General features: G+C 38.9%; 1 protein-coding gene and 1 pseudogene across 9 annotated transcripts in view; both read right to left on the bottom strand.

Moving 5' to 3' along the window:
• Positions 1 to 25,523, bottom strand: part of LOC110199265 (UDP-glucuronosyltransferase 2A1-like) — a 319,475-nt gene that overhangs the window by 13,500 nt on the left and 280,452 nt on the right. For all 9 annotated transcript variants that reach the window (XM_078148754.1, XM_078148748.1, XM_078148752.1 and 6 more), the window contains 2 exons: positions 4,624 to 4,772; positions 3,077 to 3,208 (listed from right to left, as the gene is read on the bottom strand). In XM_078148754.1, coding sequence (XP_078004880.1) covers positions 3,077 to 3,208; positions 4,624 to 4,772 — 281 coding nt within the window. The remainder of the gene's footprint in view (positions 1 to 3,076; positions 3,209 to 4,623; positions 4,773 to 25,523) is intronic.
• LOC144455318 (cell division cycle-associated protein 7-like) lies at positions 8,117 to 15,111 on the bottom strand (annotated as a pseudogene).

The following is a 25,523-nucleotide window of genomic DNA, read 5'->3' as shown; positions in this document are numbered from 1 at the left end:
AAGGCCACACTTAAGGACTGCTGTAAGGAAATGACAGAGCAAGGATTTGAACTCACATCTGAGTACTCAAGATTCAGTGATCTTTCCACCATGATCGCACTACAATGGACAATGTACAACATAGAGACAAGACCTAAGAGAACAGTATAGTGATACCTAGCAGAGAACAGAATGATAGAGAGACCAGGGCAGCAAAGAACCCCCAACTCAATGGAGAAAGAAACTTATCCAGTGACATCCTCAGGTGACATCATGGGCTCTGCTGAGTTGTAGCTATGAGTTGCCTGAGCTCTTGATGTGATCTGGATACACGACTTCTAACCCTTCATGCAGGATAAAGATGCAGCAGAGAAAGAGTACTAGCTCTGTATGCAGAGAATCTGGCTTCTGATCCCAGCTCTGCAGCCTGCTACTTGTTTGATCTTGGACAAGATATGTAACTTCTCCAAGTCTCAGTCACCATGTGTATAAAATAAAGATGTTGAACCAGATAACTTCAAAGGTTCCCTCTAACTCAAAAGCTATGTATCCTTTCACTTGTGCCTTATATAGGTGCTCTCCTTACACGTTCCCTAGGTATATGCCCCCAATATGTCTGCTTTGCCATACATATTTCCCTGGTCATTTTAGGTTCCTTTCCTGGGTCCTATTCACCAGTAGTGATATGGCAATCTGTGGGAAAGTATACTTCTCTGTAGAGGAGAAAACATTCTTGTCACTTATCTTTCTATGCTAGTTAACCATTTTATTTACTTTGAACTATAATGATCTTGGGTTAGTTGGCAAAAAGGAACACATAGGCCGAGGCTCATAGACCATAGTTTTCAGCAAATACTGACTCACTGTGACCTAGGCAAGCCTCCTAACCTCTCTCTGGCATATTATGTGTTCAGTAGGACCCATATGGGGTGGAGGTCTCTGGCACGACATTGAATATGAGAGAATGATATGTGAAAATTCTTGGAATGTTACAAAGTCATGCAAAAGTTAAGTAAATGTATCATTGTTTTTAGTAAAAGGAAACAGTTTCTAAGAACCCTATTAGAAGGAAATGTTTGGCACAAATCTAAGGTAATATCACAACCTCTTAGATTTATGCCAGCGAATGTGAAGTAACAAGAAGAAAACCCCTGAAATGTAAGGAGTAGATTATTTATGGAAATGAGAAGAGATGGACAGAAATCCCACAGATGAGAAATCCTGCGATGGCCGTGATCTGCATCAGTGGATATAGCAGTCACACTTATGAGATCACAAATCCATCAAAATTAAAGTGCTAGTACCTATCAATCAACGAGCATTAATTGAGCGTTATCTACTATATGACAGATACTGTGTTACATATACAAATGAAAAGAATGAAACCATCCTTATGCCTAAGAAACTTGCATTTTATTGGGGTGCAGGGGACAACAAGATCATAAATACATACAGAATTAATATAAAGAGAAAAAATGCAAATTAAAAAAAAGTTAGTTAGGGACAGAGGGCAATGGGGGATAATGCAGAAAGTAGTATTTGTTTGAATTGTGTCTGGAAGGAAGAGAAGGGACTCAGTGAGGAGGAAGTGAGGAAGCAGAGCATTCTAGGTTTGAAGGACAGCCAATGCAGAGGAACAGAAATAGGAGATGGAGTCTTGCATGTTAACACCAGAGAAAAGATGAATTTGTCTGGATTGTAGTGTGTGGGATAGAAGTAGATTGTGAAGGGCTTTAAAAGCTAAATAAATTTATATTTCATTCTAGACATGATAGGGAGCCAATGGAGTTTAATGATGAAAGGAATTATATGGCCAGATCTATGGTTAAGAAAAATCACTTTTTAAAAAATTTTTATATTTAATTTAATTTTTTGGAAAATCACTTTTGACAGCTTACATGAGTAAGAAAGACTGGATAGAGGAGAGATGTGAGGGAGGGAGACTAATTAGGACACTACAGTAGTACTCTAAGAGAGAGGTGATAGGGCCTCAAATAAGATGGTGGTCATATGAATAGAGAAGTATGGGAGGTTTGAGGAAAGAAAAAAAGGTTTGTGATGCTTTTTGTGGGCAATGAGACTTAGGAATTAATTAGCAAGGAATTAGGAGAGTTGACTTGCTATAGTAGAAACCCATCTGAATTAGGATAGCATGAATTTATCATGTCCCCATTCACAATGGTTGTGATTTCCCCCAGTGCTATTTAGTATCACATGAGTAGAAGCAGAGGAAAAAGATAATGAGACTAATAGAGGGCTGATATTTGACAAGAAATGAGTGGTGATAAGATAAAAGGAAAAGATAGGTATTCAAGAGTAGTTGACAATGAAATGTTGAATTGAATTGACAAATCCTGGGAAGGAAATTATCCCTCAGGGACTTACTTACCTTTACTGTTTTGTGAATATTGAGGGAAGGAGAGATATTTCAAGTCTAAAAACTCTGAAACCTACATTTTGAATGATTCAAAAAGCTGTTCTATATTATACTGTTCTAAGACTGAATTGTGGAGATGACAATATTACAAGATTAGAGTACATTAACTAATATGCAAATTACCTGACCACAACAATGAGAAGAAATTCTCAGAAGCCCCTGTTTAGAAAAGCCTGACACCTATCTGAGCCTAGTTACACCTTGATCCTGAGATACGTGGGGATAAGGTACAAGTGGGCCCTACAGATTTGGACTGTTTTTCCATGATCAGGTCCTACTTTTACCTTCTGCTTTGTCAACACCAGTTTGTTTCCAGGTTCTGTGAGCTAAAAATAGTCCAGGATCCTTGAAGAAAATGTAGCTCAGGCACGAAGGTGATACATACTCTAAATCAGCTACTGGGGTTCAGTTTCTATTTTTTAAACCATTAATAATCCTTTGCAACAGCAGAACAAAAGCTAAATTTGATAAATAATCTAATGCCTCACCCTGTTTTCCTAAGGTTTAATACTTAAGAAAATATTTGAGAACTTAGTCTACTAGAGGTAAGCTCTATTATAAGATTCCACCTGATTTTTTAGAAAATCTTGCTAAGTAGACCCTCTTTCTAAATTTCAAACAGACCAAGGCAGCAGAAGAGGTTTGTCTCTTTTTTCTCACCTTCTGTGGAATCTGGGCAAGAGCTGAAGCAATCAGGTTACTCTTTTCCTCAGTTAGGTTTTTGACCATTGACCCAAGAGAAAATACCACAATACCATGTTCCCCAGAGCTCTGGACAAATTTTTCCATTTCCTGCAAAGGAGACATTTATCATCTATCAGATGGAGAATGACAGCATAAAAAATAAATAAATCAATCAATTCAACCCAATCAAGCTGACAAACATTTATACAGTAACAACTCTGTATTAAGCATACTCTGCATGTTTACCTCTCAAGGCCTCTTCTGATGCCTTATGGATATATTCTGGGTTCTTAGACTACACTATCTTGCTGAAAAGGCTTCAGATAAGGGCCTTATGAGGCCATTCAAACACTTGTCTAGCTATGTTTGAAGAGGGTCATTATCAGGGTTGGCTACCTTCGATTGGCAATTATTGATGACTACAGCAATTCAATCAAAGACTACCTACTTAAGTGTAGAGAAGCTGTTTGCAAAAAGGAGCATCTATAGCTTTTTTGAACTATTGACAAACTACATGAGAAGCACTGTGTGAGGTTCTAGGGATGTAAAGCATGGAAATTCAGAGTTGGAAGGGACTTTTGAGGTTATCTAGTTCAATACGGATCTGAACAGGAATCCTATTAGATAAGTCAAGTGGTTATCCAGTTTCCTTTCTCTAAGATGGAAGCTGGGTGGCACAGTGGACCTGGAGTCAGGAAGTCCTGAATTCAAATCCAGCTTCAGACGCTTCTTAGCTGTGTGACCCCTGGGCAAGCCACTTAACTTCTGCTGTGCTTCAGTTTCTTAATCTGTAAAATGGGGATAATAATAGCATCTACTTCCCAGTTTGTTGTGAGGATAAAATTAGATAGTATTTGTAAAGTACTATATAAATGCAAGCTATTATTATTATTAAAAGTCAGTGGCCCCTGCTCTCAAGGAACCCACTGGGAAGATAAGATAGATCTCAAAACTCAGATACAAAGTTAAGTATATAAGTACAAAGGAGAGTTATAAACAAAGAGCTATCAGAATTCTAAGAAGGGAGAATTATTTCTGGTTAGAGGTAATAGGAAGTACTTCATGGAGAGGTAAAATTTGAACTGGATATTGAAACTAACATATGTACACACAGCACACCCACATAATGACTGATTGACGACTAAAACTGTGACCTTTAAAGAACAATCACAATAGAATTAAAAACAAGATGGGACCATAGAACAGGGGTTTTAACCTAGGGTCTATGAACTTGTATTTTAAAGTATATTTTGATAACTCTATATATACAGAGAAAGAGATAGACTAGTTCTCCCTATCTTGCTCAGGCTAAAAGTACAATGGTCGCTAATAGGCCAGTCACACTACTGATGGACAAGGGAGCATTGACATTCTCCATTTCTAACCTGGACCAATTTGCCCTTCCTTAGGCAAATAGGTACTTAATAAATGCTTGTTATCTCTCTTCCTTCTTGCCTTCATGCACAGAAAATGGGACATCTTTGTAGGAGATGAAAACCTAGAAAACCACGTGATAGGTTTACCTCAGGAAGAGGCTTGGCAGGCTTACAGTGGAGTCCTCCAACAAACTCAAAATTTGGCAAGTATGGACGAGGAAATTCAAAATCCCAGTATGTTCGAATCAGCCACATCTCAGCTTTTCCCATAGTTTCACATAATGTAGTGGGTCTCCCTAAGGGAAAAAGAAAAAAAAAAGGAGTTAGCTATGTCATGGATAGCTCAAATATCTAGGCCAAGGATTCTTAGCCTTGTATGTGTTATGAACCCCTTTGGCAGTCTGGTGAAATACAGTATGGATCCCTTCTCAGAAAAATGTTTTTAAATGCATAAAATAAAATACATAGGATAATAAAGGAAACCAATCATTGAAAAAATTGTTATCAAAATTGGTTTAAGAATCCCTACTCTGAGGTTAATAAAGGGTCTTGAGTTTCTAGGAAGGTCTCTGAACTCCTAGGGACTTGTGGTGCTCACAAGAAGCCACTCTCATCCTTCTTAATGCTAACATCTCCCTCTGAGATTATGTCCAGTCAATACTGTATATATACAATTGTTTGCTTGTCGTGTCTTCACCATTAAACTGTGAACTCCTTGAATACTGGGAGTGTTTTTGCCTTTCGTTGTATCCCTGGACCTTAGCACAGTGCCTGGCATATAGTAGACTGTCAATAAATGCTTACTGACTTCACGTAGGGGGAAAAAAAATGCAAAGTACTCATCCAAACAATTTTTGTCAGGAGTGATATGCATCATCACTTTTGTTAATTAAGATCATGGAAATCAAGTATATTGCATAAAAGGTAAGAAAAATGAGGCAATATGTACAGTCACTGTAGAAATAAATGAACCTTAAACTACTGGGGTCATGTCAAATCACAGATAATTCTCAAAATTTTTAATTGTCCCTGCCTTAGCTTTCCTAATTCATCTCCAAATGATTTTTTAACCCTCTATTTCAGGAGGTTCTGTCCCTCTAATATATTCCCCTCTCCCCTCATCGTTCTAAATCTTTGAGTTTTCATTCATGCTATTCTTGCCACCTGTGAATAATAGAAAGGGGAGGAAAGGAATTCTCCACAGTATTTTTCAAAATGATTGTTTCCAGCTGAGGTATTGGCTCATGAGTGGCCAGTGTACCTTCAGCTTAGGCTACACACATTAAAAAAACCCAATGTCAAAATTAAAAAAAACAACAACCCCCCCCCCCAATGGATTTAGGTCTAATTTCTATGAACCTATTTTTCTGCTTTAAAGATTCAAACTTTAGTTCGCAGTATCAGTTACAGGGAGTTACCTATGTTTCATGTTAACTAAGTCGTATTGTTACAGACAAATTCCATTTCTTATCAGCAATAAGTAAACAAAGGATCCTCATAACTTTAAAGACCAACCTATTTACTTTCAGGTATATAAAAAATTGTAGAGTGGCTGTATACTCCTGGCAGGTGAATCATTAAGGAACTCAGGGCTTACCTAACACATCACTGTAAAACTGATCCCAATATTTCACATCAAAATTCTGAAACCACAAGTCAAAATAAAGAAAAAAACCATATTTTTCACCCTCTCCATGAGTGTCATCTTGTCAGTCAATTCTGTCAAGACCATAGGCACATAGGAAGGAGCGGAAGGGAGGCCTCCACAGTGTTTTTCATATGTATTGCCAGCAGTGAACTGAAGAGTATAGACAGTAGGTTTTCCAAGGACCTCTGCTATGAGCTCATCACAAGGACCAAAGGCATCTGAACCAACATCATATCTGGCTTCCTTCAATGTCTTCATAAGCTTCTTGTTCAAAACAACACTTTCACAAAGGTGTTTGAGAAACGCTGAATATTCAAAAAATATAGCTTGCATCTTTGTTGCATAATCACAAGGTGAAAGTCTTGACAGCTCATACGTCCATTCCTTATTCCATTTTTCAGAATAAGTAACAATATCTTCTTTAGTGAATGACACAGGATTAAACCTCAAAGTTGAGAACAAATGCTTTGGTAGGATCAATAACAATGGAAGCTGTAGATGTCAGTACAGTAACCTCATGGCCCCTCTGTGCCAGCTTATCCAGGATGGTCTTTATATTCATCCAGTGACTATAATCTGTAGGCCACACCAGGATCTTCCACAGAAACCACAGCTAAAGCAACATACCTGCAGCAGCAAAAGAGTTGAAGCCCACTTCTCAGATCTCATGGTTGTGCCTTTTCGGAAAGATTAGCTCCTTCCTATCATGTGCTATGCATTATATTGTGAAAGGAAGTCATAAAGAAGTTAAAATGTAATTGAGATCCATCAAGTCCTCATCCAAAAAGAATATCTTTAGTCATAGCTGCTGGTGGAAAAAGGGAAACTAATTGGATAAGCATTAACTACATGGCATTGACTTTAGAGTCAAAGGACATTTAGCTAAGTTCACAAAAGTCTTCATTCCAAACAAAGTTGAACATTCACCTTCTTTATTGACACTCAATCAAGAGGATTCTTCAGGGACTGAGGCATAGGTTTAATTACTCAAGTTTTAGAAGATGACTACCTTTTTTTTTCCCTACAGGAACAGATATAGTGAAAGGATATGTATAGTGAAGGTGCCTTGATTCTCTTTGTCCTTAAATGTCCAGGTGGAATAAGTGACTAGCATTGGCTCCTTGGTATGCCAGAGGAAAATTGCTGATGAATTTTTAAAACATCCTTCATTAGTTGTTATTGAGTTAAAGAAGGTTGGGGCCAGTGAAGGCCAATTTCTGATCCTTTTTGGGGAGCTCTTATTGGAAACTCTTTCTGTATTGCTTCAAACTTTATAACCTTTAAGACCTGGGCCTTGATTATCATGGGCTCCAGTTCATGGACTGTGACCTGCTATACAATATTTGGAAATAGCCTCTTCCAAACATCCCAAGTGACCTCATTAAGAATAATCTCCTGTACTGGTAGTACTTCATATTCAGCCAGAAATGTTTGCAACTTAGCTTTGTCTTATTGAACTTTCAGACAATTTCCCGTGATTCCAAAGAGTATCTGGCCTCACACATAAGGTGGTCTCTGTAGTTATTCTTCACATGGCTTGAAATATTCATACTAGCTCACATTTCTTGTTCCACTGGGTCTACTCACCCCCTTCCCTGGAGCTAATACATTGGTTGCATCCCTGAAAAGTTGGAGTCATATTTTGTAGGTAATTCAGAATGACAGGGAATCTGAAAAAGACATTTTACTAATGCATGCACACATGGAATGGCCTTAAGTAGTTGGTGGAACCATTCTATACTTTCTGTTTGTGAATTGTAGATGGAAGTATGGCAACACTAGAATTTGAAGATCCACAATAAATGCTTAATGGGTGAGATAAAACAAATTTTACCTTTGAGAACAACGTTCTAGGTTGTCAGCTAACATGCCCTGAATCTAAGGCTATGAAATTCTGACTCTATACTTCTTCCACCAAGAAGTAGTTTCCTTTTTCCTCTTTGATGGTGATTCTTGCTCCAAAATCCTGATCTAATCCTTCAGATGAGATCTTCACCTGGGATGTGCAGGAGCTCTTCGTTCAAGGTTTCTCCTTGAGGGGTCTCTGGGAAGGAGCGCCTTCAATTTGGTTTTTACTGTGCACTACTACCTGGAAGTGTTCTCCTTTTAGTAAACAATCCCGGAGAACTTTGTAATTCTGACATTAGTTTTGCCAGCATTGCTTTGTTTTTCTTTATATTTAGTGCCTTCTTTTCCAAAAAAGAACTGGAGCCTTTCTCATTTTCTGAGACACAATCAGAATTGGAAGTGGGAACATCTTGGGCTCTGGGCTTGGCCACTTTCTGCTTCCGTGCTTTTTTGAGTTCTTGGTTGGAAATTTTAGAGCTACTTGCAAAGAACTCAAATGGTTTATTTGACTACAAGTCCCACTGCCTTCACATCAGAATCTAATTTCATTCTGTCTTGTATTTCACTTTTTGAGAAGCCCTAGAATGATTATCATCAGAGTTGGCATAAAAAACAGTGGCCACTTCCTTAATGATATCTGGCCTGAGTCTGGGTTTGTGTAAAATTCCCCGATCCCCTCTCAGGCCTTGTACCTCACTTTGTGGATGCCTGCAGGAAGATTCCTTATCAGAGTTCTCATAAAAAATATTTTCTGGGAGCCAACATGGCGTAGTGAAAGCAGCAACTTGCTTGAGCTCTCCCTCGAACCCCTCCAACACCTATGAAAAAGGGCTCTAAACCAATTCTAAAGCAGTAGAACCCACAGAAAGACAGAGTGAAATAAATTTCTAGCCCAAGACAACCTGGATGGTTGATCGGGAAAGTATATTGCGCAAAGCTGAGGGAGGAGCACAGTTCGGCATGGGTGCGCAGACCACAGCCAACCTGGAGCAGGCCTCAGAGGACTGAATTGCTGGCAGCTGTGGTGTTTTCCAGACTTCTCAACCCAGAAACACCAAAGACAACCTAGAAGGTCAGTGGGAAAAGTCTGTTTCTGTGATGAGAGAGAAGCCAGGCTCCCAGCGCCATTCCCCATGGTTGGCCCTGGGGAGCTGGCTGCCTCCTGAGCTTCTGGCCCACAGACTGAGGGTGAATTGGGTGGCTGATCAGAGGGGAATTGCAGGGATCTCTTTGCCAGTGCTGAGGTAGGAATCTCTTGCTTTGCCCATTCTTGGATCTGGGTCACAGTTCTGGGTGGCGGTCCTAAGGTGAGGAGGAGCGCTGGCCTGGTGGAGCTTGTAGTGGCAGTAAAGATAAAACCCTCCTCACAGTTCCTAGACAGAAAAGAGTGCTTGTGTTCACTCATAGACCAGAGCACAGGCCAGGAAAGGAGTAAACACCTCGCCCTTATCATACCACCTTGGAAGAACTGAAAATGTACAGGTCCCTAGAAGTATCTCTGAAAACAGTTGTACAAACCCCTGAACCTTGGGACAGTATATTCTCCACATTGGAAACAGACCTCTACCTTACTAAAGTGTGTATAAATCAAGTGATTGGCTGGGATCATGAGCAAACCTCAAAAGAAGTGTCAGACCATAGAATCTTTTTTTGGTAACAAAGAAGATCAAAACATACAACCAGAAGAAGACAACAAAGTTAAAGCTCCTACAATGAAAGCCTTCAAGAAAAATGTGAATCAGTCCCAGGCCTGGGGAGAGCTCGAAAAGGCGTTTGAGAAGCAAGTAAGAGAAGCAGAGGAAAAACTGGGAAGAGAAATGAGAGGGATGGAAGAAAATCATGAAAAACAAGTCAACAGCTTGCTAAAGGAGACCCAAAAAAATACTGAAGAAAATAACTCCTTAAAAATAGTCTAACCCAAGTGGCAAAAGATGTCCAAAAAACCAATGAGGAGAAGAATGCCCTGCAAAGCAGAATTGACCAAATGGAAAAGGAAGTCCAAAAGCTTACTGAAGAAAATACTTCCTTAAAAATTAGAATAGAGCAATTGGAAGCTAGTGACTTTATGAGAAAACAAGACAGTGTAAAACAAATCCAAAAGAATGAAAAATTAGAAAACAATGGGAAATATCTCATTGGAAAAACAACTGACCTGGAAAATACATCCAGGAGAGATAACTTAAAAATTATTGGACTTTCTGAAAGCCATGATCAGAAAAAGAGCCTAGACATCATCTTTCAAGAAATTATCAAGGAAAACTGTACTGGTGTTTTAGAATCATAGGGCAAAATAAAATTGAAAGATCCACCGATCTCCTCCTAAAGAGATCCCAAAGGAAAACTCTAGGAATATTGTAGCCAAATTCCAGAGTTCCCAGGCAAGGAGAAAATATTACAAGCAGCCAGAAAAAACAATTCAAATTGTGGAAACACAACAGGATAACACAAGATTTAGCACTTCTAATTAAGGGATGGGAGGGCATGGAATATAACATTCAGGAGGGCAAAGGAGATATGATTACAGCCAAGAATCACCTACCCAGCAAAACTGAGTATAATTCTTCAGGGGAAAAAATGGTCATTCAGTGAAATAGAGGACTTTCAAGAATTCTTGATGAAAGGACCAGGGCTGAATAGAAAATTTGACTTTCAAATACAAGTCTGAAGTGGAATATAAAGAGGGAAACAGGAAAGAGAAATCATAAGAGACTTATTAAGGCTCAACTGTTTACATTCCTGCATGGAAAGATGATATTTACAACTCATGAGACCTTTGTCAGTATGAGGGTAGTTGGAGGGAAAAAATTATATGTCTGCATATACAGATAGATAGATAGATAGATAGATAGATAGATAGATAGATAGATAGATAGACAGGTAGATAGATAGATGGCACAGGCTGAGTTGAAGATGAAGGGGTCATATCTGGAGAATAAAATTAAGGGGTGAGAGAGGATTATACTGGGAGAACGAGAAAGGGAGAGGTTGAACAGGATAAATTATCTCACAAAAAATACAGAAAAGAAAAGGCTCTTACAGTGGAGGGGAAACAGAGGAAGGTGAGAGGGAATCAGTGAATCTTATTCTCATAGGATTTGACTTAAGGAGGGAATAACATATACACTCAATTGGGTATGGAAATCTGTCTTACTCTACAGGAAAACAGGGGGAGAGGGGACAAGAGAGCAGGTGAACGACAGAGAGGAGGTGAGATTGGGAAAGGGGTAATCAGATGGAAACACTTCTGAGGAAGGACAGGGTGAAAAGAAAGAATAGAATAAATGAGGGGGATAGGAGTAAGGGAAATAGGGTTAGTTTTTCACAACATGACTACCGTGGAAGTGTTTTGCATAACTGCACATGTATAACCTATACTGAGTTGCTTGCCTTTTCAATGAGAGTGGGTGGGGATGGAGAAATGGAGAAAATATAAAATTTGGAACAAAAAGTTTTAAGAACACATGTTAAAAATAATGTGTTTCCATGCAACTGGGAAATAAGAAATACAGGAAATGGGGTAGAGAAATCTATCCTGCCCTACAGGAAAGTAGAAGGGTAAGGGGATAAGAGAAAGGAAGCAGAGACAGAAGGGAGGGTAGACTAGGGGAATGGATATTCAGAATGCATGCCATCTTTGGGTGGGGTGAGGGGCAATTTGGAATTCAAAATCTTGTGGAAGTATATGTTGATATCTGAAAATAAATTGATTAATTAAAAAAATATTTGCTAGTTCTTCACTGATACCTGACCTGAATTTGGGCTTGGTGTTTGCAAAATTATCAGAAGCAAAACTGTCACAACTGTCATCAGAGGATAATGAGGTTTCCATGGAAATCAATTTCACATTTCTGAAACTTTTGAATTTCTTCTTTACAGAAAAGTCCTTTTGCTGCATGCAGAAAGGATCTATGAGTGGCAATGGGAGTCCAAGAGAATTTAAAGAGAAGGGACCACTCTCAGGGAGCAGGGGTCAGAGGAGCAGAGAAGTGCAGACAGCAGCTTGAGCCAGAGGAGCACATGCAGAATCATTTACCTCTTAAGGCTGGTTATCAAGTTTGGGGCAGCTCTAAATGTAAGGAAGCTTCTCCTCACATCAAGCCTAAATTTTCCTCTTTGTAATTTCCACCCATTGGTTCTCTCACTTTTCTGTAGGGTCAAATAGAAAAAGTCTAATCCCTCATCCATGTTAGCCTCTCAAATACTTCCACAAAGCTCATATTCTCCCTGTTTCCCCCACTACCGGCCAGCCATCTCCTTTGCTCTAGGACAAATATGCTTAGTCACTTTAACTGATCCTTACGTGTTAAGCACCCAAGGCTGTTCACCATCCTGGTTTCCTTTACTGATCACTCTCTAGTTTGTCAATATACTTATGGTACCCACAAGATAAAAGAGATTATTTTGATTCTACACAATTATAAAGTTTTTTTTATGAACAAATCTAATGTAGTGACAATTAGAAGAGAAGGAGGTAAAAAAAAGAGTTGTAGCAGCAGCTCCCCAGAACCCCAATTCCGGACATGACACCTGTATGTTTGTATATTTTTATCTACAATACTTTGCCCTCTTTACTAGTACAAAGGGTATCAATAAGTAAACTAAAGATTACACATTTACTTCAAATTAACTGCCAGGCATAAAGAATGTGCCATGTCATGCTCTGTGTGTGCTTTTTTTTTTTCTGGCAATTAGTGTTAAGTGAGTTGCTCAGGGTCACACAGCTAGTAAGTGTCAAGTGTTTGGTCTGAGGCCAGATTTGACCTCAGGTTCTTCTGCCTTCAGGGCCAGTGCTGTATCCACTGTGTCACCTAACTACCCTCTATTGTTTTGTTTTGTTTTGTTTTAGTCTTCCCAAAGCAGTTAATTTGGTAAAACAAAAACACCACTTTACAAACTTTTTTCTGATAAGGTTTGTCCTGCCATAGGTAAAAAAAAAATATGCGTTTCTTTGGAGGTTAAGGACAGAAGGGATCACAGAAGACTAAATTGACAATTTTAATTGCATAAAATTCAAAAGATTTTCCACAAGCAAATCCAATGTAGCTAAGATTAGAAGAGAAATATACCTGAAGAAAAACAGTTGCATCATTTCTCTGATAAAGTTTTCAAGATATATAAGGAACTGATTAAGACTAAGAATTTTTCTGTGGATATGTGGTGTATATATACAAATGTTGTGAGATTTTAGTGGAAGGCCAGATCACTTTGGATAGAGTGAAACGTAAGGGCTTCAGAGTGACCATGTTCAAGTCAGTGTTATTTCCAATAGCAGCCAGAGTAGAGTCCTGGAAAGACCACTGGATTTATAGTCAGAGCACCTGGGTCAAAATCCTGGCTCTTCCATGTACTATACCTGTGACCTTAGGAAAGGCTGCAACTTGGGGTTTTCTTGGCAAAGATACTAGAGTGGTTTACCATTGCCTTCTCCAATTCATTTTACAGATGAGGGAACTGAGGGAAAAGGAAAGTGTCTTACCAAGGATCACACAGCTAAGGAGTTTATGAGGCCAGATTTGAACTCATGAAGATGGGTATTCCTGATTCCAGGTCCAGCAGTGTATCCTCTATGCCACCTAGTTGCCCTTGGCTAATGTAACAGAAAAGAAAAATAATAAATGTTGAAGGGGATATGGAAAAATTGAGATACTAATACACTATTGATAGAATTGCAAACTGATCCAAGCATTCTGGAGATCAGTTTGGAACTATCCCCAAAGGGCTACGTAATTGTATGTGCCCACTGATCCGCCAATAAGAGACTATCCCCAAGAGCTCAATGAAAAAAGAAAATGATTTACATGTACATAAATATTTTTAGCAGCTCTATTTTGTGCTGCCAAAGTGTTGGAAATCAAGAGGATGACCATGAATTGGAGAATGGCTAAATAAGTTTGGTATGTAATTGTGATGGAATACTATTGTGCTGTATGAAATGATGAGAAGAATGACTTCAGAAAAACCTGGGAAGACTTGTATGAACTGATGCAAACTGAAGTAAGCAGAACCAGAAGAACATTGTACACAGTAACAGCAATATTGTGTGATGATCAACTTTGAATGATTTAGCTATTCTGATTAATGCAATGATCCAAGACAATTCTGAAGGACTTATCATGAAAAATACCAAGTGACTCCAGAGAAAGAACTGAAGGAGCTCAATGCAGATTGAAGTACAATTTTTTCAATTTCTTCCTTCCTTCCTTCCTTCCTTCCTTCCTTCCTTCCTTCCTTCCTTCCTTCCTTTCCTTCTTTTTTTTCTTTCTTTCTTTCTTTCTTTCTTTCTTTCTTTCTTTCTTTCTTTCTTTCTTTCTTTCTTTCTTTCTTTCTTTCTTTCTTTCTTTCTTTCTTTCTTTCTTCCTTCCTTTCTTTCTTTCTCTCTTTCTTCTTTCTTTCTTCCTTTCTTTTTCTTTCTTTCTCTCTCCCTTTTCTTCCTTCCTTCCTCCCTTCCTTCCTTTCTTCCTTCCTTCCTTCCTTCCTTCCTTCCTTCCTTCCTTCCTTCTTCCCTTCCTCCCTCTCTCCCTCCCTCTCTCTCTCTCTCTCTCTCTCTCTTCTCTCTCTCTCTCTCTCTCTTTTCTCTCTTCTTTCTTCTTTTTTTTTTCTTTCTTTCTTTCTTTCTTTCTTTCTTTTTCTTTCTTTCTTTCTTTTCTTTCTTTCTTTCTTTCTTCTTTCTTTCTTTCTTTCTTTCTTTCTTTCTTTCTTCTTTCTTTCCTTTCTTTCTTTCTTTCTTTTTTCCTTTTTCTCAACATGGCTAACATGGAAATATGTTGTTCATGATTTCAGATGTATACTTTATGTCATATTTCTTCCTTTACAATGGGTGGGGAAGAGTTCAGAGGGATGGAGGGAATTAAGAATGTTTTTTTTTAAACTATGTTAAACATAAATAAATAATTATCTTTATAAAGATATTTTGAAATGGAAAATTTCAACGGAAACTGGGAAGACCTCTATGAACTGATTCATAGTGAAGAAAGAATAATCTGTACAATGATTACATTCTAGACAAAGATAACTTTGAAAGATTTTAGAACTATGGTCAATGCAACAAGTGCAAAAGAATGAAGATGAAAACATCTCTTACCTCCTGACGAATAGGTGACAAACTTGAAATGAAGAATGAAACGTACAGTTTTGGACATGGCTAATGTGGAGATGTCTTTTTTCTGACTACATAGGTATGTATTAAGGAAATTGCTCAGGGTGGGTGTGGAGATGGGCGAAATGGGAGGGACAAACTAATAATGAAAAAAACCTCACTTGAAAAATAAGAAAAAACAATAAGTAATTGAGAATCACAATAACACAGAATAAGAACCATCAGGGAATTTAGAGGTCCTTTAGTTTAACTCCCAGATTTCAATGATAAAGACACTGAGGCACAGATAATGTGACTTGTTCAAGGTCACACAGTTAGCAAATAGCAGAAGTAAAGCTATGACCTTCCAAGTTGTCCTTTTCCAAATGAGGGAGAGTTCAGTTCTAGGACATGGTGAGGTTAGGTCCCTATAGGAATAACCAAGTGGAACTATTGAGATAACTGAAAGTACAAGAATGAAGTTCCATAGATAGGTTAGATGAGGGCTGGAGATATCAGCTTGGGAGTCATCTATATAATGGAAATGATGAAGTTTCAGTCAAAGGAAAGAGCACAGAGAAAAAGAAAAATTGTCAAGGACAGAGCTTGGGGAAATTTCAGCGAAGGTATCCAAACTTAGAAGAATCAGAGGAGGAGCACTTAGTAAGGCAGGAAGAAAACCAAGAGCATAGCACCAGTACGACCAGGGTTAAAATATTTACTGCAAATGATTAATGATTATAATTAAAGCCTGTGTGCAGGTGTTGGAGTCAGTCCTGCCTCTGACACATTCTGGCTATATGACCCTGGGTAAGGTTTTTAACTTCCATATGCCACAGACAGTTCTCTAAGACTAGAAGTCACAGACAACTTGCTTATATGCACCAGTAGGAGTTTTACTATCAGAGAGTTTCCACCTCTGATGAAATCCCAGGTCTGAACAACAACAACAGTCATAGCATGCAAGGTCTTCCAAAAACTTTGAGCTTTAGTAGGTAAATAGCACTCTAAGACTTTAAGGACACTGTGTGTGTGTGTGTGTGTGTGTGTGTGTGTGTGTGTGTGTGTGTGTGTGTGTAGATCCAGGTTAATAACTTCTGCCAGCTGTGTGTGTGTGTGTATGAATATGTATATGTACATATGCATTTGTGTATGTATATAGATGTATGTATGTATATGTGTGTGCAATCATGTTTACGTAGCACCTTGAAGTTTACACATTATTTTCCTTACAACTACCTTGCCTGTATTAAAGAGGATAATAGTGTAAGCATTATCCTCATTTTATAGATTAAGAAACTGAGGTTCAGTTGAAGTAATTTGGTTGTGCAGCTTGTAAATATTGGATGTGGTGTCTAGGAAAAAAAGGTAGATTGCTTCACTGCACTGGTTAGAGCACATCTATGATGAGCCGACAGAAAAATGTATTAAAACTTCTTCTACTTATCAAAGTAATTTTTTAACATTAAGCTGATATCATGATAAAAGTCACAAGTAATAAGTGTTATTAATTGATATCAATTGAAATTTCCCTTTTTAAAATATGGTTTATTATACTTTTACTTGGAAAGTGAACTGTGAAAAACTTGTCTGCTCCCCGAAGAAGTTTAGCCTATTTTAATTTTGGCCCCTACCTACTGCCAAGTTGCTCAGGTCTGATCTAAACTCAAGGCAATTTCTATTCTGAATATAGGGAGAGAGGTAAGTGACCAGAGGGAAAACTCCACACAAAACCAAGTCCATGCAGTTAAAGACCACCATGGTGTGGGAGGATTCTACTTCACTTCTCTCTGAAGAAAGGGGCATAGAAAAGAATTTGTTGTTGATTTGTGGATTAGCTGTGGCCCTATGTGTTCCCTTTTGGGATTTTCTTGGGAAAGATACAAATATCCTTTTCTCTCCACAGTGCCACCTGCTGCTTGCAATGGGAAAGTGGCTACGAAAGGCATTTGGTCCAACTCTTATACTTGTTTTGTAAAGTCATTTGGGAAGCATCCCAGAAACAGGAAGTTGGGGTTAGTCCCAATAGCAGCCAGAGCAGAATTCTGGAAAGACCACTGGATATATAGTCAGAGAACCTGGGTCAAAATCCTGGCTCTGTTCTGTATTATTTCTGTGACCTTAAGAAAGGCTCCAGGATGGTAAAAGATGGTAAAAAAGTTAACTATTAGAGAAAGTATACTTTTCTGGAATTGATAGACAAATACATGCACAATATTATCTCTGTTATATGATTGTCACTAGATTAGGTTTTGAACTTTGCACTTTCTATGTGTATTTATTTACCTTGGTTAATCCCAATCCCAATTCTGGTTTAGAAATCTAATCACCTTGGCAAGGTGACTCTGTGTCTGAAAAACTATATGAACCAGGAAGCCTGGGGCCCCTAATGGCATCCGCTAAATCTGGACAAAAGGCTTCACCAGGAATAACAATTAAATGAGAAGAGTTAACATCTAGTCCTCCTGTACATCTGCATGGAAGACTTGGATCAACCTGAAGGTCTGTGACACCTTTAACAATTTTCTGTCTTTGTTATTTTCGATCACTGCCTGGTGTTATTTGTAATAAAAATAAAATAAAAATCCAAAGAAGGGCTTCTCAAAAATCCAAAGTGATTTCAAAGACCTGAGGAGGAATGAAAAGAGCAGAAGCTGAGCCTATCTGCTAGACTATTATAAATGTATTTACATGTTATCTTCTGCCTTAACATGTAAGATTCTTAACTGGAGGGAATTTTTGACTTTTAAAAAAATCTTTCTTTGTTTCTTTAGCAGTTACCACAATGCCAGGTTCATTGTGGGTATTTAATGCCTATTAACTGATTGATTTTTCTTGTTACTTGCAATATATTATCTGAGAAGTTTGCTATTGCTGGTGTTGTTGTGAGCCTCTCAAAAGCAATAGTAGAATTAATGGACCTAGATCCAGGAAGAGCAGATTTGAAAAAACCCTCAGGCTCTAGCTGTATTACCCTAGGCAAGTAATTATCAGTCTGCCTCAGTTTTCTCATCTGGAAAATGGGAATAATGATAACATCTACATCTCAGGATTATTGTGAAGACAGAATAAGCTATTTGTAATCTATTTTTCATACTTCAAAGTACTGTATATCTACTAGGTCAAAGTACTGTATATCTACTAGGTCAAAAATGGTAAGAGCTTAATTAGCGTTCTAAACCTGGTGCTTAAAGGGTTCAGAAGAAGCAGAGATTACTTCCTTAAGGAGCAACTGGAAACAGGAGCTTTTGAAGTAATTCCCCTGCCACCTCCTCTCAATCCCTCACTCCAGCAACCATTCTCTCTGGCTTGTGCATCTTTCATTTCTCACTCCTCTCTTTGCAAGAAACCTGTGTAAGTACCACAAGGACCAAGGGGCTTAACCTTTTTGTGTTATGGGCCCCTTTGCCAGTCTGGTGAAACCTACGGCCCCCATGTCAGAACGATGTATTCAGACGCCGAAAATAAAATGCTTAAATTACAAAGAAATGATATGGAAACACAGCTATCTATGGAACATAAGTACATGTATTTACCCCCATGTATCTAATCTATCTGTTTATCTATCTATCTGTTTATCTATCTATCTACCTATCTATCTACCCATCTATGAAGCCTATTCTCTTCTAATATTCTCTTAATATTTCCTCGTTCTATTTGCCTGGAATATGGAATTACAAGTCTTATTTGTAAAGGTAGACTTATACCAAGATAAAGTGCTGAGCTTCTAGAGACCTTAAGCAAGTTATTTAAGCTCTGTTTGAATCTCTTAATTCTCTAGGACTCATCTACTAAAACCACAGACAAGTGGTTAACATTGAAAAGAGTTCCTACAAATGTCAACTCCTAATGAAGATAACATTTTCCCTCATGGTTAATGAGTCTGCAGTCTTCCATCTTACCTTCCACACCCACAGCCCCACATTTCTCTGCTGACAGGAGAGAGATCTAATTCCTTATCTGAGCTCCTAGAGAAACCAGTCATCATAATAAATCAGGTCACTACAGGCTTTTTTGTGTTGTTATCTATTGTGCTATTATAGTGATTATTTTCTAGAATGGTTGGACAAATTTACAGTTCCATGGGAAATGTTAGCTTCCCTAAGACCTCAAATTTGTTTTTAATTGTTTTTTTAGGCAATTAGGGTTAAGCAACTTGCCCAGGGTCACACAGCCAGTATGTGTGAAGTGTTTGGTCTGAAGCTGCATGTGAACTCAGGTCCTCCTGACTGCAGTGTGGGTGCTCCATCCACTGTGCCACCTAGCTGCCCTGACCTCAAATTTTCTGCAAAATGACCTCTATCACTGTGTCATCCTAGCTCATCTGATAGTTGCAAGGTGAAACCTCAAAAGTGTTTTGCAAAATTTCTATTTCTCTTATTATTTAATAATTTAAAGAAGATAGTGAGGAAAGGCAAAAGATTAGAAAGTAAGAACAGTTAAATTCTAACCTTTGCATTTAAGATCTTCAGGTAACTTACTATTTCTGTATTTCTTAACTTTTGTCCTTTGGAAGCAAGGCAATAATTAGGAATAAGAATTTTTTAAAAAGCTAAAGCGTTTTCTGTGCTGATTTCAGAGAGCCAGGTTGTTGAAATCAAAAGGAGATAATAAATGTTCTCTTGTTTGGAATAAGCGAAGCTCATTCGAAAGGAATTCCAGATTGCAAGAAGGCCTTGATGGCAGTGAGGAAGTAATTGAGAAATCCAGTCACCCAAGCCATAAGATTTGCTGGTAGACAGAAATTAGAAACATGGGATTATAGGATCACAAGGCAAGATATTCAGAGGTCACAAAGATAGATATGAATGAGAAAATACAAATAAAACATAATGATAAGAAAATTGTTTTTCCAATGAATATTAATTGGTATTTATTGCTACATGAAGATTACATGTTATTAGGATGGTAGCCCAGTCAATCTAGATAGAGATATTATATTTAAGGCAGTCTTCCTTATACTTTCTATACACTGGCTTCATTATGCTAAAGAAGATTTTTCTTGAAGCTTTATGATCTAAAAGGATAAAATTTTAAGCTAGTATAGTGAAGTACATGATATTCGTCTTGGAAGAAAAAACGGAATGTTAAATGGCTGAGTCTAAAACACTCCTGAAAACAATTCATCTTACCTAATGTCTCACTATAAAACTGCTCTCACTTTTTCTGAAATGAAACGAACCAGAAGTGGTGAAAGAAGAGAGACAGTAGCATATTCTCCACCCTTTCCATGAAGTTCATTTTGTGAGTCAGTCTGCCCAGGGCCAGGTGCAGATAGGAAAGAGAAAATGGATGTCGGGTACCATATTTCTCATAGGCATTCCCCATGCTCCACCAGAGGCTATTTATGAGAGGGATTTCCAGCAACTCAGCTATCAGAACTCCACATGAAAATGCAACATGTGTAAATAGCACATCACAGCCCGTTTTTTGCAGTTTCTCCATCAGTGCCTGATTGAAGATTACATTTTCACAACTTGGTTTTTCAAAAGGAAAAAAATAGTTGACAAATTCAGGAAACTACCATAGTCTTTCCTATTGGGAAAAACTGGTGTTTTTGTTAAGTAGCTCCCTAAAGAACTATCCAATGAACTCAATATTTCTTCTTTTGTATATGATACAGTACAAACCTCATAGTTCAGGCCTGAGAAGTCAGGCCTGATCAGTGAGAATTTTAATGGAAGGTCCTAACAGTCACCATGTAACCCCTTTGCAACAGCTCTTCAAAAATTGTCTTCAAGGGGTAGCTAGGTGGTGCAGGGGATAGAGAACCGGCCCTGACATCAGGAGGAGCTGAGTACAAATCCAGCCTCAGACCAAACATTTGACAGGTACTAGCTGTGCGACCCTGGGCAAGTCATTTATCCCCTGCTACCAAAAAGGAAAAAAAAGAAGTTAATGGCAGTAATTACTTTAGGGGAAGCTAGGTTGTGCAGTGGATAGAACGCCAGCCCTGGATTCAGGAGGACCTGAGTTCAAATCCAGCCTCAGACACATAACACTAATTAGCTGTGTAACTCTGGGCAGGTCACTTAACTCCATTGCCTAGCCAAATATAAAAAAAAAATTGTCTTCATATTAACGCAGTGGCTGTATTCCAATGGCAACACCAGGACCTTCCCACAGCATCCCCATTCAAAGCAGCTAAGCTACAGCAGCAGCAGAATAGACACCCACTTTTCAGAAATAAGGCATCTGAGGCCTTCTATCACCCTGCAAGACTTCACATAGGCAAGCCAAGGGACTAGTGGAAGATTAATTTCTAATGGAAATTCTCTCAAATCCTACTTCTAAGCCCAACTTGTTCAGTGTGTTAGCATCTTCCAGTGAACCCTTTTCATCATCAACATATGTTTGGTGAAGGCACAAATTCAGAATATGAAAAGTACTGGCCTTACGTTTCATAAATCTGACAATTAAAACAGAAAGAGCAGACCAAGAAGCACAATAGAGTATATCGCCTATATACGCCTATTTATTTCTTCCTTTGGCAAGGTGGTAGGCTAATCCTAAAATCATTCATTTAGAAGGTAACTGCTGCTAAATATAGAAGTAATAGGGACAGCAGAATATGATTAATATGTCTTCTCTTTTACTTCTTGCAGATTCTCAAAGTAACCCTAATTCATTTTTCAAAGGAGTAGGGTCCCAAAACAATCTTTCAGGTAGCTTCTGGAACAAAAGTTAAGTAATTCGCCCCCAATCAACCTTGACCTTAATGGCTGATGTCTAGCTAATTCAACAACTGCTAGGCATTTCCATCTGATCTAGTAAAAATAACCACGCACTGAATGTGCTCAGGTCAAGGCAAAAGGGAGTTGTCCACAGCATGGAGACTGACAAACAAATAGGTTTATAATCTTATCCAGAACACATATTGCCACAGAAGTGCAAAGAACACTCAAAATGCCCTCTGCCCTCTGTGCTCTGGAACTGGCTCTGACCTAGCTCTTCTCTCACCGAAAAAAACAGACTTTTCCCACTGATCTTCTAAGCTGTCTTTGGCGTTCCTGGATTGAGGAGTCTGGGAGCCGCCACAGCTGCTGGCCAGTCAGTCGTCTGAGGCCTGCTCCAGGTTAGCTGAGGCCTGTGCACCCAGGCCGAACTATGCTCCTCTCCCCACCGGGCAAGATATGCCTTTCTCATCGACCATCCAGGCTGTCTTGGGCTGGAAATTTGTTTTCCTCTGTCTTTTTGTGGGTTCTGCTGCTTTAGCATTTGTTTAGAGCCATTTTTGGTGGGCATTTGGAGGGGCTTGGGGGAGCTCAAGCAAGTCACTGCTTTCACTCCACCATCTTGGCTCTGCCCACCTGAAGATTAATTTCTAAAGTAATTCTCTCCAACCCGATTTCTAGCCCAATTTGTTCAGTCTGTTAGCATTTCTTCCAGTGAACTCTTTTCATCATCAACATATGCTTGGTGAAGGCATAAATTCAGAATATGAAAAGTACTGGCCTTACATTTCATAAATCTGACAATTAAAATAGAAAGAGCAGACCAAGAAGCAGAACAGAGTATATTGCCTATATAAGCCTATTTATTTCTTCCTTTGGCAAGGTGGTAGGCTTATCACAAGGTCACTCATTTAGATAGTAACTGCTGCTAAATGTAGAAGTAATATGGACAGCGGAATATGATTAATATGTCTTCTCTTTTATTTCATGTAGATTCTCAAAGTAATCCTAATCCATTTTTCAAAGGAGTAGGGTGCTAAAACAATCTTTGAGGTAGCTTCTGGAACAAAAGTTAAGTAATTAGCCTCTAATGGACCTTGACCTTAGTAACTAATGTCTGGACTTCTGGATGCCACAATCCAACAACTTCTAGGCATTTCCATTTGATCTAGTAAAAATCGCCATGCACAGAATGTGCTCAGGTCAAGGTAAAAGGGAGTTGTCCACAGCATGGAGACTGACAAACAAATAGGTTTATAATCTTATCCAGTAAATGTATTGCCCCACAAGTGCAAAGAAGACTCAAAACGCTTTATTTCAATGTGTATTAAAAAACCCAAAATAAAAAAAAAAGATTAACTAGATTAAATAGTTTCTGGGAATAGCACCTAGAATATGGGGAACTTTGACTTTGGAAAGCCAAATGCCATTAATAGAGCAGGCAAGCCAGCTTAGCTGAAGCAGCATGACCACCACCTGCCCTTCCCCCATGATGGAGACAGCCTAGGACTCTGAGCCCAAGAGTCCCAGGATTAGCAGCATTCCTGATGACAGTACAAGTACTGCTTCCATTCTGCTCCTCCCACCCCCACTGCCTCCACTTTCCCATCCTTCAATGAGGGGTTGTGAAGAAGAGCCCAACAATCTTTGCCACCATCAACACCAATGGATGCTCAACTGCCATAAATAGAGAAATATGCCCAAGAAGTCATGGAGCAGTAATGCATCCCACACCACTGACCCTGCTCCTAGCCCAGCCCCCACATTGTCCAGGAAACCAGTCTTAGTGGAGATGCAGCCTGGTGATGAAGGTCAGCTAGCTGGCACAGTGAATGGAGTTCCACACCTGAAGTCAGAAAGACTCATCTTCCTAAGTTCAAATGTGACCTCAGACACAGGTCAGCTTTGTGACCCTGGCCAACTCATTTACCTCAATTTCTCCAACTCTAAAAGAAGCTGAAGAAAGAAATGGCAAACCACTCTAGTATCTAGGCCATGAATATCCCAAGTAGGGTCACCAAGAGTTGCGCATGACTGAAATGACTCCACAAGAGCAACAAACCTAGTGGCTGCTTCTATAGGAGCTTTACTCCCTGCCTCCTCAATGACCACAGCTACTAAGGACCCCAAAAAGTGCTGTCAGATTGTTCACTATCAGATATGGATTTGTTCTGTATTAGTAGTAATAACACTAAAGAGGAAGCATTATCATCTGCTTTGCTCTATTCTCCCCACCCCTCCATCTCATAGGACCATGAGGACTCTATGTTGGACTTACAACTGAAATGTCCCATGTGCATTGTCTCCCCTACTAAAATGCTCCTGGAGATCAAAGGGCGGTCGTGCTTTACTATTTATACCCAGAACATAGCACAGTAGTTGCTTCTAATAGCTGCTTAACAAATGCTTTGACACCCTTTCATTGATTCATTATGTTTTTTAACCTGCTTTTCTGTTTTGACTACAGATTCAGACTTAAGCCCATTTAGCAACTATTAGATGGCAGTTTTCATGTTTTATGGTTAAGTGAATCATTTTGTCACAAAACATTCAATATCTGATTGCAATTAAAAAAAAATGAAACAACTGATTTTTACAGGACATTAAACTCCTGCCTATTCACACACAGATGAATAAGGATGCCAATGAATCACTGAAAAAGTTCAACATGTAAACCATAAAGGGACCACAGACTTACCTAACATATCACTGTAAAACTGATCCCATTCCTTCATATAAAAATTCTGAAACCAAAAGTCAAAGGAAATGAAATAAAGCATATTTTTCACCCGCTGCATAAATGTCATCTGGTCAGTCAATGCTGTCAGGGGTAGAGGCACGTAGGAAGGAGGGGAGATGAGTCCACCACAGTGTCTTTCAAGGGCATTGCCCGCACTGAAGCGTAGACTATAGATAAAGGGTATTCCAAGCATTTCTGCCACGAGCTCAGCACAAGGCCATATAGCGTCTGAAATAACAACTTCATATCTGGCATCTTTCAATGTCCTCATAAGGTCTTTGTTCAGAACAACACCCTCACACTGCTGCTTTACCTGACTTGAATAAATCAAATGTAGTTCGTGCATGGCTGCACCATACTCAAATACTGAAAGTTTTGGCATCTCCGTAAATTGCAAATGTGATCGATTTTTCCCAAAATGAAGCCAAATCCTCTGAATTTGTCGTCACAGGAACAACCACAACATGGAAAAGTGATGAATTACCAGGATCAACAAAAACAGTGGCTGAGGGTGTCAGCACAGTCACCTCATGGCCCCTCTGTATGAGCCCATCCAGCAGGACCTTCAGATTGATCCAGTGACTATACTCCATAGGCCATGCCAGGACTTTCCCACAGGATCCACAGCTAAAGCAACAGAGCTGCAACAGCAAAAGTGGTGAAACCCATTTCTCAGACCTCATGGTTATTCCTGCTTTACAAACTACTAGGTTCTTTCCATCGTGAGTTCCTCTTTATATCACTAATGAATCAATAAAAAGGTTAAAATTTAACTGATGTCTCTAAATTCCTTATCCAAAAAAGGAACTTTGAGTGTTATAAAAGGGTATAAGGAAGCTTTGAGCAGGCAAAGAGTCAATGGATAGCATATCTTTAGTGTCAATGGAGCATGACTAATGTGGAAATATGTTTAATAGGATTGCTATACGCATAACCAATATGAGATTGCATGCTGTCTTGGGAAGAGGGAAGGGAGAGAGGGGAAAAACACTTAGAACTTTAAATCTTATAACAATGAATGTTGAAAACTAAAAATAAATGAATTTTTAAAAACTGAAAAAG

Source organism: Phascolarctos cinereus, unplaced genomic scaffold (genome assembly GCF_003287225.1).
Source record: "Phascolarctos cinereus isolate Bilbo 61053 unplaced genomic scaffold, phaCin_HiC Scaffold_9;HRSCAF=440, whole genome shotgun sequence".
Classification (NCBI taxonomy): Eukaryota; Metazoa; Chordata; class Mammalia; order Diprotodontia; family Phascolarctidae; genus Phascolarctos; species Phascolarctos cinereus.
This window is presented reverse-complemented; position numbering and strand designations above follow the sequence as displayed.